The 20,727-nt window shown below is 43.4% G+C and overlaps 1 protein-coding gene across 1 annotated transcript in view; it reads left to right on the top strand.

The window, feature by feature from the left end:
* Positions 1 to 20,727, top strand: part of LOC142660307 (capping protein, Arp2/3 and myosin-I linker protein 3-like) — a 318,596-nt gene that overhangs the window by 288,258 nt on the left and 9,611 nt on the right. The window contains exon 23 of the mRNA XM_075836905.1: positions 2,253 to 2,346. Within this exon, the coding sequence (XP_075693020.1) occupies positions 2,253 to 2,346 (94 nt within the window). The remainder of the gene's footprint in view (positions 1 to 2,252; positions 2,347 to 20,727) is intronic.

Here is a 20,727-nt window from a genome sequence, read left to right as displayed (position 1 = left end):
TCAGATATTTATCACCTATCCTGCGAATAGGTGATAAATATTGAATATGGGATAACCACTTTAAGGGCAATGCTCCTTGGGAAAAAGTATGAAAAAAAACTCTCCTCCAGAAGGAAGTAAACGGTCTCTTTTAAGCCACATGTAGGCGACTAACCTGCAACTCCATGTTCGATCCTACTAGAGACGTATAAGGTGGCTAAAAATGATAACAAGGAAAACACAAAGGCGCTACATAGGGTGAATATGTCAGGTTAAAGATAGCTTTCTCTGTTTAGCGTGGTAAATGGAGGCTCACCTTAAGTTGTTGTGCATGGATAAGCACAACACTATTGCACTGTGAGATAATAGGAAGAATGTTGCCGGTATAATTTTCCCTAGGGCGTCAGGTGCCAGTCTTCCTGGGGAGTAAGTGCAGGTAGATAAAATAAATGGAGACCAAGTGTAAGAAGGAGACAACATCCAGGCGCAAAATTTTCATGATTCAGTCAGATATTTGATAAAAGATATTGATTGCATGAAACACAATAGAACAGAAGACTCTATAATACAACAAATTTCAGGCAAACAGAACCCCATTTTCAAGTAAGCATGAGACAGTGTATAGTGCAGGGGACCACTGTGCTTATTTAAGCAGTTTGAAATTGGCACCAGTATTTGGGGCCTCCCAGGGGGCGTGGTTAAGTTGTACAACACTCATGTTTGTGTGTGTCACCTTGAGATTTTTTAGAATAACTAGTGAAAAACGAGAGAAGGAGCCTGAACGCACAGCAAGACGGTAGGTTTAAATTTGCTATGGTAAAGTCTGACAAAGAACGACTTAAGAATCCACAGGAAACCTCGGAATCAAAACGGGATCAGTCTGGACAAAACTGGCGGTGCTCCCAAGATGACGCCTGAGATACAGCCAAAGTCAGATGCTGTAGACAACTTCGACATGGAAAGCTTATCAGACCCCACATAAGATGCATATGAACCAAATCTTGTTCCTCTGTCCAGATTGTTCATTAAGGGAACATGCACATAGTCTCTGACATCAGTAATGAAGGAGATCTTGGCCATTAAAATAGAGGTGCGTCAAATAGGACACAGGATTGAGGCCATGGAGTCAAACCAGGCTTCTCTCTTATTGACTTTAGCACAGCCAATGAACAGAACTGCATGGCACAAATAAACTCCTTAAACTTTAACCCTAACATTAATTGAGGACCAAGAGAATCAAAGTCGCCATAAAAATATTAGAATAAAAGCTTTTCCTTGAAACCACGGTGCATGAGGCATTACCATAATTAAAAATGTTAGGAAAATATGAAATTTTAATTATACCTCTAGACATTACTATATCTAATAAATTGCATTATATTTATGTCATAACTAAAGGATCAAATGAGCCTCTGATACGGAACTATAATAGATTACCTATTATTTACCACTAAGGGTATGTTCACACGGCTTATTTTCACCCATTTTTTGGGCCGTAAACGCCCCGAAAAATGGCTGAAAATACGGGGGCTCAATGTCTCTAAACATCTGCCCATTGATTTCAATGGGAAAAACGACATTTCTTTACCACGGGGCATTTTTTTTATGTGACTGTTTGTAAAAATGGCGCATAAAAAAGACCCCAGAAAAAAGAAGTACATGTCACTTCTTGAGCCGTTTTTGGAGCCGTTTTTCATTGTCTCAATAGAAAGACAGCTCCAAAAAACGTCCGTACCAAACGCATAAAAAAAACACTTGACGCATAAAAAACAATATTCAGGAGGAAAAGATCAGCACTCCTTGTGGAATTTGAAAATAAATCTTCTTTATTTAAATAGCCAGCTGAAAAGCTGAACGGCTTGAAGTGGACAAATTACATAAAGCGTCCATCCCCTCTAAGAGGAGTGCTAATCTTTTCCTCCTGAATATTGTTCCTATAGCGTGGAGATCGCTATTTTCTTTGTGCACCTGGGAGGGTGAGCTGACATTTGTACTTTTATTTATTGATGCATAAAAAACTGCTGAAAATCAGAGGCTGTTTTCCTTTGAAAACAGCTCAGTATTTTACAGCCGTTTTTAGTTTAGCGTGTAAACATAGCCTAAGGATTGTGCACAACTTGGGGTTTTGGCCATTTTGGCAGTACAATTTTATTCTATGAAATACTAGACCTCTTTGTTTTAAAAAGGATCATTCTTTTTATTTTACCTAAACAATATTGTACTGAATGTGCATCTACAAGGGTTAATTAACCATACCATTTTACAATTTTCAGGAATTTTACGCTAAAGTCAATGCCTTTACCTATGAGTGATATATCACAAGCATATAGAATGAATCCAAGAAAAACAGAGGATGCCCTACAACAGGTTTGTTTGGACTGCTTTTTTTTTCCACTCACAATTATTACAGTTACCGTATAATGTGGATGAAGATAACATTTTTATAAGCCAATAAAGGGGTTGTCTCAGGAGGACAACCCCTATCCATATGCATATTGATATCCTATAGGGGAGTCAATAGTTATAGGTCTCCCAAAGTACATGGTCTGCTATCAAAAGGAGCCTTAAAATGAAACATTAAACAAACAGTCCAGAACTGCGTTCTAAAGAGTTTGGGGCAGCGCCAAGTCAGATGGTACCAATCTTCATCCAGGCCCAGGCATTTAGGACAGAGATTAGTGTCTCTTTTTCTTATTTTATATAGAAAAGTTGCAGAATAGTACAATCTATGAACAAGCATGAATTGTGTGACCCTATGGTTATTATTGAAAGAAACAAGATGCATTTGTTGATAAATATCTGCCCAGTTGATCTCCACAGAGGAGTCAAAATCCCTCTCCCATTCTTTCTGGATTTATAGTGTGGAGTCCCCAACACAAAGTTCAATAGATTACTGTATAATTTAGATGTCAGACCTTTGGAAATAGGAATTTTATCATGGAAGAAAAAAGGGCCAATAGAGACCAGTGTCGGAATTGGTCTTTATCTTTAAAATGAAACTCATTTTTAAATATAAAAAAACTCTCTTAAATTCTTAAATTGCCCTCACAGATTTTTTCGGAGAGCAAAAAAACGCTTTTGTAACCAGAAAATTAGGTGTCTTCTATCAGTTTAAATTCACTCAAGAAGGTGTTAAGTCCGAAAAGGTAGAAACATTAAATATATTTTTCATTTCTAGCCAGACCCTCTGAATTAAATCATATAGAGGAGTGTGATTATACCCACGGCTTTTTAAGATACCAGATTCTAAGATATGGGTTCAACTCCATATTTCATATATTTTTAAAGATTCGAGCAAAGTTCTTTTCTTTTTGGGTATTCCCACCATTCCAAGATATATTTGAAACTTTTGGCTAGAAAGTATAGTTTTATATTTGGGACCGATAGGCCCCCTTGGTCAATATGATAGTATAATTTTTTAAGTTCAATGTGTGGCGGCTTTCCTTCCATTTAAGTTAGATAATATACTGTGTATAGATTTAAACACTATCATGGAGAAAAAGCGGGGAGTTTGCAAACACATATAGTATTTTTGATAAGAACACCATTTTGATCAAGGCCACTCTGTCAGCCATGCTCAAAGGGAATTTATTCCACATAATCACTTTATCATTGAGAGTTTTAAGCAGGGGCGTCACATTTAAATGGTAAAAATTGACAATATCTCTTGAGATGTTACATAGTTGAATAGTTACATAGTACGGTTGAAAAAAGGCATATGTCCATCAAGTTCAACCAAGGGATGGGAGAAAGTGAGGGGATGGGAGAAATGATAGAACTTTTTTTTTTATCCTATTGATTCAGAGGAAGGTTTAACCCCTTAATGACCAAGCTTGTTTGGACCTTAATGACCAAGCCAGATTTGTCAAATCTGGTATGTCTGACTTTATCAGAGAATCACTCTGCAATAGTTTTGCATATCCAAGTGAGGCCTGATTTGCGTGCGCAAACGGCACTTAACAGCTCCGTGTGTCATCAGCGTATGATGCGCGGCTGCGAGATTTTCTCGTGGCCGTCATCATTATGACACTCCGTTTGGATGTTTGTAAACAGAAAAGCATGTGGTACTTTTCTGTTTACATTCAGAGTTTGACAGCTGTTGCGCGTATCACGCAGTTCGCACGGAAGTGCTTCCGTGCGGCATGCGTGGTTTTCACGCACCCATTGACTTCAATGGGTGCGTGATGCGCGAACAGCGCACAAAGATAGGACATGTCGTGAGTTTTACGCAACGCACTCGCGCTACGCAAAATTCACGCACTGTCTGCACTGCCCCATAGACTAATGTAGGTGCGTACGACACGCGTGTAAAGCACGCGCGTCGCACGCGCGTATATTACGCTCGTGTAAATGATGCCTAATTCTGAAATTATTTTTTCGTCACATGTTGTTCTTTATTTTAGTGGAAAGAGTAGACTGCGTAAATGAATAAAAAAATACAAAAATGTATGAAATGTTGTAATAATTAAAATGTTTCCCTATTCTGAACTGCAATATGTCACATTTGTACATACATACTGTACAATTGTTTTTATTAAATATATTTGTCCATCTCTTTACTCTATTTTGGCAGCACTTTTGAAAAAAAAAACAAAACACATTTGATCAATTTAGAAGACTTACAAATTTAATAAGAATTTTATACATTTTGACGTAATTTTGTTTTTCTGCACCAAGCCAGGTTTTCAGAGGCTGATAGGTGTCAGAATGATGGAAAAGCCCACAAATGTCCCCATTTTGTAAACTACACCCCTTAAGGTATTTATTAAGGGGTGTAGTGGGTATTTTGAGCCCACAGTTTTTTGCTAAATTTAATGCAAACAAGTGAAAAAAAAATGAAATTTCACTTTTTACATAAAATTAGAGATGAGCGAACCGGGACAACCGAACCCGGTTTCGGTCCGAACATCGGGAAAAGTTCGGTTCGCAGCAAATCCGAACTTCACCGGGTTCGACCGAACCCGTTTTGACCGAACCCGGTCAAAAATATTATACAAATCGGCAGCCACTTGTCTCTATCAATCACTGATAGAGAAAAGAGGCTGCTGATTAAAAATAAAATAAAAAGCATTTCATACGTACCCGGTCGTTGTCTTGGTGACGAGTCCCTCTTCTTCCTCCAGTCCGACCTTCTTTTCTGACGCGGCAGCCTGTGATTGGCTGCAGAGGCCTCTGCAGCCTGTGATTGGCTGCAGAGGCCGCGGCAGCCTGTGATTGGCTGCAGCGGTCACATGGGCTGTATCGTCATCCAGGAATGTCGGGCCGGATGTCGAGAGGGACGCGTCACCAAGGCAACAGCCAGGAGACCGGTCTGGAGGAAGCAGAAAGTTCTCGGTAAGTATGAACGTCTTTTTTTTTTACAGGTTGATGTATATTCTGATCGGAATTCACTGTCCAGGGTGCTGAAACAGTTACTGCCGATCAGTTAACTCTTTCAGCACCCTGGACAGTGACTATTTACTGACGTCGCCTAGCAACGCTGCCGTAATGACGGGTGCACACATGTAGCCACCCGTCATTACGGGGCCTCATGCACACGACCATAAAAACACCCGTTATTACGGGTCGTAATTACGACCCGAAATAGCGGGCCCATAGACTTCTGTTAGCCACGGGTACCTTCCCGTTTTCTCACGGGAAGGTGCCCGTGCCGTTAAAAAGATAGAACATGTTCTATTTTTTTATTTTACGGGCCGTGCTCCTATACTTTATAATGGGAGCACAGCTCGGAAAAACGACCGGCTGCCCGTGCCCGGCCGTGCTCATCTCCTGAAATACTCTGTGCTGCCTTAAACTCTGTGGACAGGTCAGGATCCTGTTTCTTTTAAATGCTGCTGGGGAACCCGCTCGATCCACTATATAAGGCTGCGCTACAGTGCAGCATTTAAAAGAAACAGGATCCTGACCTGTCCACAGAGTTTAAGGCAGCACAGAGTATTTCAGGAGATGAGCGTGCGGATCTTGTGCGGGGTGGTGACTTGCCAATCATGTGAAGGTGTTATTGAGGACAGGAGTGGAGGAGAGGTAACAGACTGAGCTACGTAATGGTAAGAGCAGAGTTCACAGCAGCACAGAGTATTTCAGGAGAGGAGCGTGCAGATTCAGTGCTGCTGTGAACTCTGCTCTTACCATTACGTAGCTCTCAGTCTGTTACCTCTCCTCCACTCCTGTCCTCAATAACACCTTCACATGATTGGCAAGTCACCACGTAATGGTAAGAGCAGAGTTCACAGCAGCACAGAGTATTTCAGGAGATGAGCGTGCGGATCTTGTGCGGGGTGGTGACTTGCCAATCATGTGAAGGTGTTATTGAGGACAGGAGTGGAGGAGAGGTAACAGACTGAGAGCTACGTAATGGTAAGAGCAGAGTTCACAGCAGCACAGAATCTGCACTCTCCTCTCCTGAAATACTCTGTGCTGCTGTGAACTCTGCTCTTACCATTACGTAGCTCAGTCTGTTACCTCTCCTCCACTCCTGTCCTCAATAACACCTTCACATGATTGGCAAGTCACCACCCCGCACAAGATCCGCACGCTCATCTCCTGAAATACTCTGTGCTGCTGTGAACTCTGCTCTTACCATTACGGGGTGACTTGCCAATCATGTGAAGGTGTTATTGAGGACAGGAATGGAGGAGAGGTAACAGACTGAGAGCTACGTAATGGTAAGAGCAGAGTTCACAGCAGCACTGAATCTGCACGCTCCTCTCCTGAAATACTCTGTGCTGCTGTGAACTCTGCTCTTACCATTACGTAGATTAGTCTGTTACCTCTCCTCCACTCCTGTCCTCAATAACACCTTCACATGATTGGCAAGTCACCACCGAGCACAAGATCCGCACGCTCATCTCCTGAAATACTCTGTGCTGCCTTAAACTCTGTGGACAGGTCCTGTTTCTTTTAAATGCTGCACTGTAGCGCAGCCTTATATAGTGGCTCGAGCGGGTTCCCCAGCAGCATTTAAAAGAAACAGGATCCTGACCTGTCCACAGAGTTTAAGGCAGCACAGAGTATTTCATGAGAGGACCGTGTGATTGGCTGCAGAGGCCGCTGCAGCCTGTGATTGGCTGCAGAGGCCGCTGCAGCCTGTGGTTGGCTGCAGAGGCGGTCACGTGGGATGAAGCGTCATCCCTGGAGGCCGGCCTTCTGACGTCATCCTGACGTGCGTGACCGCCACTACAGCCTGTGATTGGCTGCAGCGGCGACATGGATGAAACGTCATCGCTGGATGCCGGACAGGTGGAAAGTAAGTATGACATTTTTTTATTTTATTTTTTTATTACATTAAAATTGTATTTTCCGCGCGCTGAGCATGGTACTGTCAAGGTTGCTGAAAGAGTTAGTGCAGCCCATTATCTCTTTCAGTACCCTGGACAGTACCATGCTCGGCGCACGGAAATTACAGGTTCGGTCAGAACTAGTTCGGTCCGAATCAAACTTTTTCGTGAAATTCGGCGAACTAGCCGAACCGAACTTTTTATAAGTTCGCTCATCTCTAATCAGGATAGAAGAGACTTGGTATTTCCATCATACCCATTTATCTCAATGTTTACAAGAAAACCAATTTTAAATACTCCAAAATTTATACCTGCCCGAGAGCACCTAATGTGTTCTCAGGATATATGGGGGTGCATTGTCGTATCACATGTGCATTAGATTGTAAAACTGGCAAACAATACAGTTAGAAACAGGGTCGTAGCTAAAGGCTCATGGGCCCTTGTGCAAGAATTCAGCTTGGACCCCGCTGCCCCTCCCCAACACCACCAGACCCCTGCACACGCCTATGCCCAGCCGCCTTGCCCGACAGCCCCATGGATGCCCCCACAGTATAATGCCCCCCCATATCTGCCTCCACAGTATAATGCCCCCACACAGTATAATGCTTTCATAGCTGCCCCAACACAGTATAATGCCCCCCATAGCTGCCTGCACACAGTATAATGCCTCCCATATCTGCCCCCACACAGTATAATGCGCCCATACCTTCCCTCACACCGTATAATGGCCCCATAGCTGACCCCTCAGTATAATGCCCCCCATAGCTGTCCTCACAGTTTATTGCCACCCATAGCTGCCCCATACAGTATAATGCCCCCATACAGTATAATGCCCCCATAGCAGTCCCATACAGTATAATGCCCCCATACAGTATAATGCGCCCATAGCTTCCCTCACACAGTATAATGCCCCCATAGCTGCCCCCACAGTATAATGCCCCCATAGCTGCCCCAACAGTATAATGCCCCCCCTAACAGTCCTCACAGTTTATTGCCACCCATAGCTGCCCCATACAGTATAATGCCCCCATACAATATAATGCCCCCATAGCAGTCCCATACAGTATAATGCCCCCATACAGTATAATGTTGCCTCAGCAGCCACTATATCAGCCCCTCTCCCATACCCAGTATAATGCCCCCATATGTAAGTAATAGAAAAGTAATAACATAATTGCTTACCTATCACCGTTATCACGATGGGTGGAGGACATCCTTCTCCTCCTCTGCACTGTGCTGTGAGTGACTCGGTGGAGACATGCGCGACTGTTGCGATCCCTATAGCTACGCTACTGGTTAGAAAAATATAACTCGTATAGTAACTTGTTTCAGAATATCATCAAACAGTAAACTATCTGTTGGTACATCTCAACTTGGGGACACAGATTGCTGTAATCCTAAGAAATCCCAACTGCAGGAAGAATAGTCATATAGAAAATAAAGTCAAATCATCAGTATGTTGTAAGATACATGTAAAGGCAGCCATGCTGTGATGCGATACATCCACCAACATTGTTAACAGCAACGTATGCATTTTAGTAGCAATTACTATACTAGTATATTAAACTTGCTGCCTATCAGGCAGTTAACTACAGGAGTATTGTATCAGGTTCCTGAATATAGATAGCTTAAAAAATAAGCATTCATCTCTAAGGAAATAGTCCACCCCGAGAAGATAGATAAATATGCAAGTCAAAAGGCAAGGCATACGGTATCATGGGATGTGGATATGAAATAGTTAAAAGTCAAGGAATAGGTGAAGATATATTTTACCAGTTCATTGCCCACCAAAGGGAGCGCAACGTTTGATCCAATCTTCCTCTTAAGCCAGGCCTTGAAACAACAGGACTTTATCTCCGACAACCACTCAGAGTCGTGCAGGATAGGCCATGGAGTATGGTACGTTAGCCTCCTGTAGTTTTCACTTGGCAGAGGTGAAAGTAGCTCTTTTTTTGCAGCTCCGCTGAGAAATCCGGAAATATTAAAATGGATTCAAATTTCTTGTTTCCTTCGTGCGAATTGTAGAACAAGATAATGATCTTTCCAGTTTAGCATCCTGGCTAGCAAGGGTCGAGGTGGAGCTCCAGGTGGTGGACTACGGGCAGTACCTGGTGGGCCCTTTCCACCGCATAAGCTGGGGAGAAGGGGGCCTCTGGGAATATGACTTTGAGACAATTTTCTACATAGTCAGCTGGGTTTGTGCCTTCTGCACTTTCTGGTAATGTTGTTGCGACGAAGTCTGTTCTCCATGTCGCTACATTTCTGATGCCATAGATCAACCTTCCTTTCCGCAGTAGAAACCCGTTCCGGTAAAGGCGCCACAGCATCCTCCAGTGAAGAGATTCAGTTTTCAGTTTCTTTGCATCTGTCTCGAATGTTATGTAAATCTTGGCACAACAGTCCCAGATCTACTTTAACTTCAAAAATTTTACCCATGAGGGAAGTATTGCTGGTAGCTATCACTGCTAGAAGTTGTTCAGAGACCTGCCACAGGGTTGGTTCAGAGTTCATGGAAGGATTGTTATTAGGAGCTGCATTAGAATGTTGTGTGGAGGATGTACTCGCACCCTTGTCAAGGGAGTTTCTAGCACAGCCTTTAAGTTTGGCTACAGCAGTTGCCGAGGGAGGCTTTGTCATAGTGTTCCAGGAGTTGGCTTTTCGTCGCTGAAACCGGTATGCTCAAATTTTGGCGGTTCGCAAATGTATAAGGATATTGAAGTCATGAGAGCTTGTCTGAGGTGCTCAGCGGAAAGTACACATCACAAAGTCAATGCAGTGGCTCCGCATGTCTTATGTAAATGTGGATAGCAAGGTAGAAACATACAGAGCCTTATAGCCGTGGTCCCCACAGTTTGGAGTTCCTATTTTGTTGTATATCAGATTTAGGATAGGACGAATTCTGTAATACAGTAGGTGGTTGCAATAAGGGGACGTTTCCACTAGATGGCGATATTAGCTGTCGGATAACACCTGTAAGTACTGATCATACAGTATGTCTTATAAGAAAATATTAATTCATCTACAGTTAGGTCCAGAATTATTTGGACAGTGACACAAGTTTTTGTATTTTAGTTATTTACCAAAACATATTGAATATACAGTTACATAATCAATATGGGCTTAAAGTGCAGATCTCAGCTTTAGCCCCTTCCCGTCATTTGCCGTATGGGTACGCCATGGAAAGCCATGACTTCCCGCAAATTGCCGTATCCATACGCCAAATGTTTGGCACCGGCTCAGAAGCTGAGCCGGTGCCATCATCGCCGGATCTCAGCAGTATCTTACAGCTGACATCCGGCTGTAATGGCGGGGACCGAAATTAGCTTAGATCCCCGCCATTAACCCCTTAAGTGCAGCGCTCAAATGTGAGTGCTGTACTTAAGGTGTTTGCAGCTCATTGGAACCCCGGCAATGAAATTGCCGGGGTTCCGGTGGCTGCAATGGCAACCGGAGGCCTAATACTGGCCTCACGGTCTGCCTAGCACGGAAGCCAGTCAAGATCCGCCCGGCGGCGGAGCCTGATCGGCTTTCGTAGCCGCCGGCAAGATCGCGCCGACTCAGGAGCTGATCCACACATCTATGGATCATTTTATTGTTTTTTTTACCCCATTATTATACCACCTGCCTCTGATGTACTCTGCCCAGCTTACATGTACCCCCACATTATAAATGGAAATACCAGCAATACTCAAACAAATCTACTGCCAAGCAAAATCCACTCTCCAAAAGCCAAATGGCGTTCCCTCCGATCTGAACCCTACAGCGTGCCCAAACAGCAGTTTCCTTCCACATATATGGCATCATCATACCCGAGAGAACCCTTTTAACAATTTTTGGGGTGTGTGTCTCCAGTGGCATAAGCTGGGCATGACATATTTGCCACTGAAATGGCATATCTAGGTAAAAATATAAATTTTTAATTTGCACCATCCGCAGCGCATTCATTTATGGAAAAGACCTGTCGGGTGAAATGCTCACTACACCCCTTAAAGAGGCTTGGTCACCAGATTATAAATGCCCTATCTCCTACATAATCTGATCGGCACTGTAATGTAGATAACAGCAGTGGCTTTTATTTTGAAAAACGATCATTTTTTAGCAAGTTATGAGCTAGTTTAGATTTATGCTAATGAGTTTCTCAATGGACAACTGGGCGTATTTTTACTTTTTACCAACTGGGTGTTGTACAGAGGAGTGTATGACGCTGGCCAATCAGTGACTAATCAGCTTCATACACTTCTCATTGTTCCAGCCCGGCTTCTTTCACTGCACAATCACACTGTGCTGTGGATCATGCTGGGCTGGAACAATGAGAAGTGTAGGACACTGATTAGTCACTGATTGGTCAGCGTCATACACTCAACAACGTACAACGCCCAGTTGGTAATAGGTAAAAACACGCCCAGTTGTCCATTGAGAAACTCATTAGCATAAATCTAAACTAGCTCATAACTTGCTAAAAAATGATCGTTTTTCAAAATAAAAACCACTTCTGTTATCTACATTACAGCGCCACTCAGATTATGTAGTAGATAGGGCACTTATAATCTGGTGACAGAGCCTCTTTAATAAATGCCTTGAAGGGTGCAGTTTCAAAATGGGGTCACTTCTCAGGGTTTCTTTTTATTATTTCACATCTAAGCCTCGGCAATTTTGAACCAATACTTTGTAAATTGCCAAACTAGGCCTCAATTTCGCATGGTACGCTTTCACTCCTGAGCCTGGTCGAATGTCCAGGAAAATGATTAGGGCCACAAGTAGGGTGTTTCTAAAACCTGGAAACACCGCATAATAATTAGAGGGTTGTCTTGTTATGGTGGCACAAGCTGGGCACCCCATATTGGCATATCTATGGAAAAAATCCCATTTTCACTCTGCAACATCGAGTGCACACTAATTTCTACAAAACACCTGCAGTGTTAACATGCTTACTACACCACTAGGTAAATGCATTGAGGGGTTTCGTTTCCAAAATGGGGTCACTTCTGGGGGGTTTCCACTGTTTTGGTCCTACAGATGCCCAGAAACCAATCCAGCAAAATCTGCACTCCAAATGGCGCTCCTTCCCTTCTGAGCCATGCCGTGTGCCCAAACAGAAGTTTATGACCACATATGGGGTATTGCCATACTCGGGAGAAATTGCTTTACAAATGTTCGGTTCTTTTTTCCTTTATTTGTTGAGAAAATGAAAAATTTGGCGCTAAAGCTACATCTTATTGAAGAAAAAGGATTGTTTTTATTTTCACTCCCCAATTCTAAGAAATTCTATGAAATATCTATGTGGTCAAAATGCTTACTACAACCCTAGATTCCTCAAGGGGTGTAGTTTCCTAAATGGAGTCACTTTTTGGGCGTTTCCACTGTTTTGTTCCCTCAGGAGCTTTGTAAATGTGACATGGCCTCCGCAAACCATTCCTGCTAAATTTGAGCTCCAAAAGCCAAATAGCGCTATTTCCATTCTAAGCCCTGCCGTGTGTCCAAACAGCCGTTTATTATCACATGTGGGGTATTGTTTTACTTGGGAGAAATTGCTTTACAAATTTTGCGGTGCTTTTTCTCCTTCAGACCTGGTGGAAATGAGAAAAAATTAGCTAAACCTACATTTTCTTTGAAAAAATGTAGATTTTTATTTTCAGGGTCTACTTCCAATAATTTCTGCAAAAAACCTGTGGGGTCAAAACGCTCACTATACCCCTACAACAATTTTGTGTGTTATAACTGCCTGTCTTACAAGCAGATACATTTAAGTTGAGAAAAATGCTAATTTTTGCAATTTTTCGCTAAATTTTGGTGTTTTTCACAATTAAATACTGAACATATCGAGCAAATTTTGCCAGTAACCTAAAGTCCAATGTGTCACGAGAAAACAATCTCAGAATCGCTTGGATAGGTAAAAGCATTCCGACATTATTACCACATAAAGTGAAACATGTCAGATTTGAAAAATGAGGCTCTGTCAGGAAGGTCAAAAGTGGCTAAAGAGGGAAGGGGTTAATGTGAGGGTATTCACATCCTAATTTGAGGAAGGGTTTAGGAATTACAGCTCTTTAATATGTAGCTGCCTCTTTTTCAAGGGACCACAGGTAATTGGACAATTATCTCAAAAGCTATTTAATGGGCTGCATGGGCTATTCCCTCGTTAATCCATCATCAATTAAGCAGGTAAAAGGTCTGGAGTTGATTCCAGGTGTGGCATTTGCATTTTGAAGCTGTTGCTGTAAACCCACAACATGAGGTCAAAGGAGCTCTCAATGTAAGTGAAACAGACCATCGTTAGGCTGAAAAACATGAAGAAATCCATCAGAGAGATAGCACAAATGTAAGGTGTGGTGAAATCAACAGTTTGGTACATTCTTGAAAAAAAAGAGCGCACTGGTGATCTTGTAAACTCCAAAAGGCCTGGACGTCCACGGAAGAGAACAGTGGTGTATGATCGCAGAATCCTTTCTATGGTGAAGAAGAACCCCTTCACAACATCTACCCAAGTGAAGAACACTCTCCTGGAAGTAGGTGTATCAGCAAGTGCGTCGCTAGTACCGCATCTATAAAAGTTACTATAGTAACTGGGGCCTATGTAATAAAATACAGGGGCCCCTGTTACTATTGCAACGACACGTACTTACCCATCTTCCTTCCCGAGCGCAACTGAAGTCCTAACGTCTTCTCTCGTCATGACGTCACGACGCTGTGCGCTGCAGATGACGTCATGATGCTAGATGGTGTCAGGACATTCGCTGCACCCAGAGCCGAAGAGGAGGGTATGTGGAACATTACGGTCTGCTGGGGTCCTGTATCTTAGCCTACCACATGTGTTACTAATGGGGGGTTTTTCGTGTTTGTGTTTTTTCACAGGTTCGGTCGTTGGACTACGTCGGATACGAGGACTACTTCCATGACGGCTTTTTTATTTTCAATAAAATGGTTAATGAGGGTTATGTAGGGGTTTTTATTTCAATAAAATATTTTATCTATGTCTTTGTATTTGAAACTTTATTACCACCGCTTTAGTAATGGCCGCTGGCTGATTGACAGCATCCATTACTAAGGCGGGGCTTAGCGTTAGCAAATGCAGAGGCTAACACTAACCCCCAATATTACCCTAGTACACACTGCCACCAGAATACTGGGAAGAGCCGGGTACGATCCAGTGCCCGACCATTTGTAGCAATAGTTGGGGCACTGGGGCGTCCACAGGCTGGTATTATAAGGCTGGGAAAGGCCAAAAACAGTGGCCCTTCCCACCCTGGCAATGCTAGCCTGCTGCTATGTTGTATCTGGCTGGTTATCAAAAATGATCACGTCATTTAAAAAAAAAATGTTATTTATTTTTTTTTAAAATAAATAATTGGACAAAATGACATGGCCTCTCCCCCGCATTTTTCATAACCAGCCAGCTACAACACAGCAGCAGCCTAGCATTACCAGGGTGGGAAGGGCCACTATTTTTGGCCTTTTCCACCCTAATTGTACCAGCCTGTGGCCGCCCAATAGCTGGACCATCCCTACAGATGATTGGGTACTGGATCGTACCCAGCTCTTCCCGTCACCCCTGGTGGTGGTGGGTAACAGAGTAAGTGGGGGTTAGTGTTAGCCTCTGCACCTGCTAACACTAAGCCCCGCCTTAGTAATGGACACTGTCAATTAGCCAGCAGCTATTGTTAAGGCAGTAGTAATAAAGTTAAAAAAAACTACAAGGTGTAAAGGATCTGCCAGGCACAGCTTCTGTGTCAACACCCATAGGTAATCAGTCTGCACCTGCTTCTATGTCTGTGAGACTGACTCCATCTTCCACCACTCAGGATGGCAGGCTTAGGAGTGGGAGAGCCTATCACAGCCTGGCCAGACGGAGCTAGCTCCCGCCCTCTGTCTATTTATACCTGCCTTTCCTGTTCCTCCTTGCTTGTGATTCTTCTCGTTTGGTTTCCTGGCCCTGCTGCAGCTTCTGAACTATTTGACCCTGCTTCATATTGACCCTGGCTTACTGACTACTCTCCTGCTCTGCGTTTGGTACCTCGTACCCTCCTGGTTTGACTCAGCTTGTTCACTACTCTTCTGCTCTGCGTTTGGTACCTCGTACACTCCTGGTTTGACTCGACTTGTTCACTACTCTCCTGCTCTGTGTTTGGTACCTCGTACACTCCTGGTTTGACTCGGGTCATTCACCACTCTCGTTGCTCACGGTGTTGCCGTGGGCAGCTGCCCCATTTCCCTTAGCTTCTGTGTACCCTTGTCTGTTTGTCTGTCGTGCACTTATTGAGCGTAGGGACCGTCGCCCAGTTGTACCCCGTCGCCTAGGGTGGGTCGTTGCAAGTAGGCAGGGACTGAGTGGCGGGTAGATTAGGGCTCACTTGTCTGTTTCCCTACCCCCATCATTACACAAGGACATAAAAAAAATATTTGATTGAAAAAAAAAATCCACACAACCCTCATTAACCATTTTATTGAGAATAAAAAAAGCCGTCATCGAAGTAGTCCTCGAGTCTGACGTAGTCCAACAGCTGAACCTGTAAGAAAATACAAACACACAAAACTAATTAGTAAAAAAGCAAAACAATTCTTATACTTACCTTTCCTGGGTCCAGCGCTGGAGCCGCAATGTCAGGGAGCTGGGCCCTATGTCTAATCCTATCATGTGTGATACCGTCTGCTGAGCCACTGTATCTAATCCTATCCATAGCTATAGGATCAGAGTGCTATAGATATGCTGTCTCCAATGGCGGATTATCATATGGGCGGTTCGGGCGGCCGCCCGGGTCCCAAGGCTCCCAGGGGGCCCATGGCTGCCCGAACCACAGATCATTTTAAAAATAGACTCAGTGCTAGCGCCGCTAATGGCCGCTGCTGAGAGAGAGGGAGGGGGAGGGAGAGAAGGGAGAGGCGGACTGGAACGGAATCGAGCCACCAGCGCAGTGCTGATGGGGAGGAGGGATAGTAATAGCAGGGGCCGGATAGGACTAGCAGACGTGCATCTGCTAGGCGGTAGAACACGCCCCTCTTTGACGCTGCACGTAATGCCAGTGCAGTGAGGAACAGAAGAGAAGGGCGGTGGTCGAGCAGTGAGGAAGAAGGTTAGTCTGCTGTTCGCCTCCTGCCCCAAGCAACAATCGGCAGACACTAAGGGGGGATTAATTATAGAGCAAGGGGGGGAGATGAACAGCTAACTCACTGCAGAGTACTCTATGAAGGGGGGAATAATCCCCCCCCCATCCCCCATAGAGCCCTGAGTATTTCAGTATTTATTATACAGCAGGGAGGGGGAGATTTCCATCTAACTCACTGCAGAGGACTCTATGGTGGGGATAATAATTCTCCCCCATAGACACTCAGCAGTCAGTTACACGCTCAACCCCCCCCCCCCTGCTGTATAATAAATACTTAAATACTGAGGGCTCTATGGGGGATGGGGGGGTTATTCCCCCCTTCATAGAGTCCTCTGGAGTCGCTTAGATGGTTAGAACCCCCATTCAGTATAATCCCCCCTTCCCATAGAGCCCACACTAGTTACTAATATATTTTAAGGGGAAGTCAAATTGTCTGACTGCTGGGGGCTCTATAGGGGGGATCTGAGCGACTAACTTCTGGGAGACAACCTCACCTCCCCTTGCAATATAATCCCCCCCATACAGCCCTCAGTTTTCCCATAAGCGAAATGTATGACATATCCACCTGTTTTTGCTCTCGCTGCCTCCTGGACATCCTGATTACATGGTCGGGAGTGCCGAAAACAGCGTAGCTTGCTGACACTATGACATGTCAGAAGTTTGTTGAACATTTACTTACCCTTTAAAAAGAGGTGTTACAATTTATTTGATGTGTTAAAGGCTATTTCCAAAAGTTGTTTTTTTACATAAAATAGTGTATGGTGTTTGGTGCAACCTTTCTAAATACTTATTAAAAATAATTTTCTAACTTTTTGAGATACAACTGCTTTATATCCTGAATACAGAGCAGCTATATCTAGTGCTAAAATCTGTATCCGTCAGGTCAATGGCACTGACGGGTACAGTGTCAGCGAGTTGGGGGGGTCGAATTGCGTGTGAGGGGGAAGGAGTGGGCCCAAGTTGTGTCAACAGCCCAGGGCCCATGGTACACTTAATCCACCACTGGCTGTATCATATATATATATATATATATATATATATATATATATATATATATATATATAGCAAAAGATACATACATACATACATACATACATACATACATACAAACAAGTACAACATATACATACACGCTCACAGATTTTTTTTTGGGTGTGGACATATGTTAGTACAAGTATACTGCTGGGGCCCTGTATCTAAGTCTATCATGTGTGATACTGTCTGCTGGGCCATGTATCTAAGCCTATAATATGTGATACTGTCTGCTGGGGCCATGTATCTAAGCCTAACCCTTGAATTAAACCTTAAAGTCTGCACTTCAATTGCATCTCAGTTGTTTAATTTCAAATCTAATGTGGTGGCATGCAGAGCCCAAATGATGAAGATTGTGTCACTGTCCAAATAATTCTGGACCTAACTGTATATGTATTGTACAACTTCGGTTTTGATGGTTCGATTTGGCAATGGAGGTAAATATTCTAGAAGGTACAAGTAAGCACTTTATGTGGAGCAGGAACGAGATGTATATTATAATAAAAGAGGTTATGTCCCCTCTATGGATTTTTTCAGGGAGGAACACAAAATGGCCGCCAATCTAATGCCTAAACTCCCACAGCTTGGATATACAGTGAAGGAAATAAGTATTTGATCCCTTGCTGATTTTGTAAGTTTGACCACTGTCAAAGTCATGAACAGTCTAGAATTTTTAGGCTAGGTTAATTTTACCAGTGAGAGATAGATTATATTTAAAAAAAACCTGAAAATCACATTGTCAAAATTATATATATTTATTTGCATTGTGCACAGAGAAATAAGTATTTGATCCCCTACCAACCATTAAGAGTTCAGCCTCCTCCAGACCAGTTACACGCTCCAAATCAACTTGGTGCCTGCATTAAAGACAGCTGTCTTAAATGGTCAGCTGTATAAAAGACTCCTGTCCACAGACTCAATTAATCAGTCTGACTCTAACCTCTACAACATGGGCAAGACCAAAGAGCTTTCTAAGGATGTCAGGGACAAGATCATAAGGCTGGAATGGGCTACAAAACCATAAGTAAGACGCTGGGTGAGAAGGAGACAACTGTTGGTGCAATAGTAAGAAAATGGAAGACATACAAAATGACTGTCAATCGACATCGATCTGGGGCTCCATGCAAAATCTCACCTTGTGGGGTATCCTTGATCCTGAGGAAGGTGAGAGCTCAGTCGAAAACTACACGGGGGGAACTTGTTAATGATCTCAAGGCAGCTGGGACCACAGTCACCAAGAAAACCATTGGTAACACATTACGCCGTAATGGATTAAAATCCTGCAGTGCCCGCAAGGTCCCCCTGCTCAAGAAGGCACATGTACAGGCCCGTCTGAAGTTTGCAAATGAACATCTGGATGATTCTGAGAGTGATTGGGAGAAGGTGCTGTGGTCAGATGAGACTAAAATTGAGCTCTTTGGCATTAACTCAACTCGCCGTGTTTGGAGGAATAGAAATGCTGCCTATGACCCAAAGAACACCGTCCCCACTGTCAAGCATGGAGGTGGAAACATTATGTTTTAGGGGTGTTTCTATGCTAAGGGCACAGGACTACTTCACCGCATCAATGGGAGAATGGATGGAGCCATGTACCGTCAAATCCTGAGTGACAACCTCCTTCCTTCCACCAGGACATTAAAAATGGCTCGTGGCTGGGTCTTCCAGCACGACAATGACCCGAAACATACAGCCAAGGCAACAAAGGAGTGGCTCAAAAAGAAGCACATTAAGGTCATGGAGTGGCCTAGCCAGTCTCCAGACCTTAATCCCATCGAAAACTTATGGAGGGAGCTGAAGATCCGAGTTGCCAAGCGACAGCCTCTAAATCTTAATGATTTACAGATGATCTGCAAAGAGGAGTGGGCCAAAATTCCATCTAACATGTGTGCAAACCTCATCATCAACTACAAAAAACATCTGCCTGCTGTGCTTGCCAACAAGGGTTTTGCCACCAAGTATTAAGTCTTGTTTGCCAAAGGGATCAAATACTTATTTCTCTGTGCACAATGCAAATAAATATATATATAATTTTGACAATGTGATTTTCTATTTTTTTTTAAATATAATCTATCTCTCACTGGTAAAATTAACCTAGCCTAAAAATTCTAGACTGTTCATGTCTTTGACAGTGGGCAAACTTACAAAATCAGCAAGGGATCAAATACTTATTTCCTTCACTGTATGAGAATAGTTCTGATAGGGGTCTCAGTTACTGGTATCAGCAGGTTGAATCTCTAAACCTCAGGTGGATCAGCCCGAGTTGCATGCAGCTTATATGTGTAGATGAGAGAAAGTTGGCCGCAGTATGCGGGAGCCGCTGTTAAATTTAGGCCAGGGATCCTGCCCCATCTCTAGGCCCCCGACTCCCTGGATTAGCATCTCACAATCTGTGGGAGTAGCGTCCGGTGCTTCCACGAGCACAGCGCTTCAGTTGGCGATGTGCCCGGAGGGTTTGGACGATGTATCCCACTGTATTCCTATACATTGCAGCCTTTCGTCTGAACAGAGGTGTAGCTAGGTTTACCTGCACCAGGGGCAAAATATTCAGTTTGGCGCTCCCCCCATCTATCTTATGACTCCGTTTTCCTGCGGCCCACAAATTAATGTAATATAATAAAAAATTTAAAAAACGTCACAAATGTGGTATTTTCTTTTTTCATATCAGTAAGGATTTCAAATAAATAAGGGATGTCCCTAAGGATTAATGATTTTACCTTTAGTAATATTTTAGTGCCCCATGACCGTAATAGTGCCATCTTTTGGGCTTCCTACATAGTTTTGCCTCCTTTTGTGCCCCCACACAGTAGTAATGCCCAATTTGTGCCATCATATAGTAATAAGGTTCCCCATTAGTGCCCCATATAGTAGTAATATTCCCGCTTTGTGTCCACAACCAAAGTTGCTGTTGTTTCCACTACTCTCAGGTGGGGGAGGGTGTGGACCAATGTTCACTTTAAGTTTTGGCAGCTCCTGAGTGGAGCAGTTAGGGAGCAGGGCGAGTCTCCATCAATGGTGGGCGACCTGATGACCAAAAGTAATACCCCCAGTAAACGCTAATATAGCGTACTAAATAAGAGAATAAGAAAACTTATTTTAAATTAGTTTTTATTACTTTTTAAATACTATAATATTACAAGTCCACCAGTAAAATAGACAGTTATAAACACCAATTATAGGCATCAATGAAAGAATCCCTCATTACACAACTGTCCTTATAGATAGCGCCACACAGACCCCCTGAAGATAGCACCACACAGCCTCTGTGTAGATAGCGTCACACACATCCCCCTGTAGATAGCGTAACCCCCCCCTGTAGATAGTGCCACACAGACCCCCCC

This window comes from Rhinoderma darwinii, chromosome 9 (genome assembly GCF_050947455.1).
Source record: "Rhinoderma darwinii isolate aRhiDar2 chromosome 9, aRhiDar2.hap1, whole genome shotgun sequence".
In the NCBI taxonomy this organism is placed as follows: Eukaryota; Metazoa; Chordata; class Amphibia; order Anura; family Rhinodermatidae; genus Rhinoderma; species Rhinoderma darwinii.
Note: the sequence above shows the minus strand (reverse complement) of the source record. Positions and strands in the feature narration are given on the sequence as shown.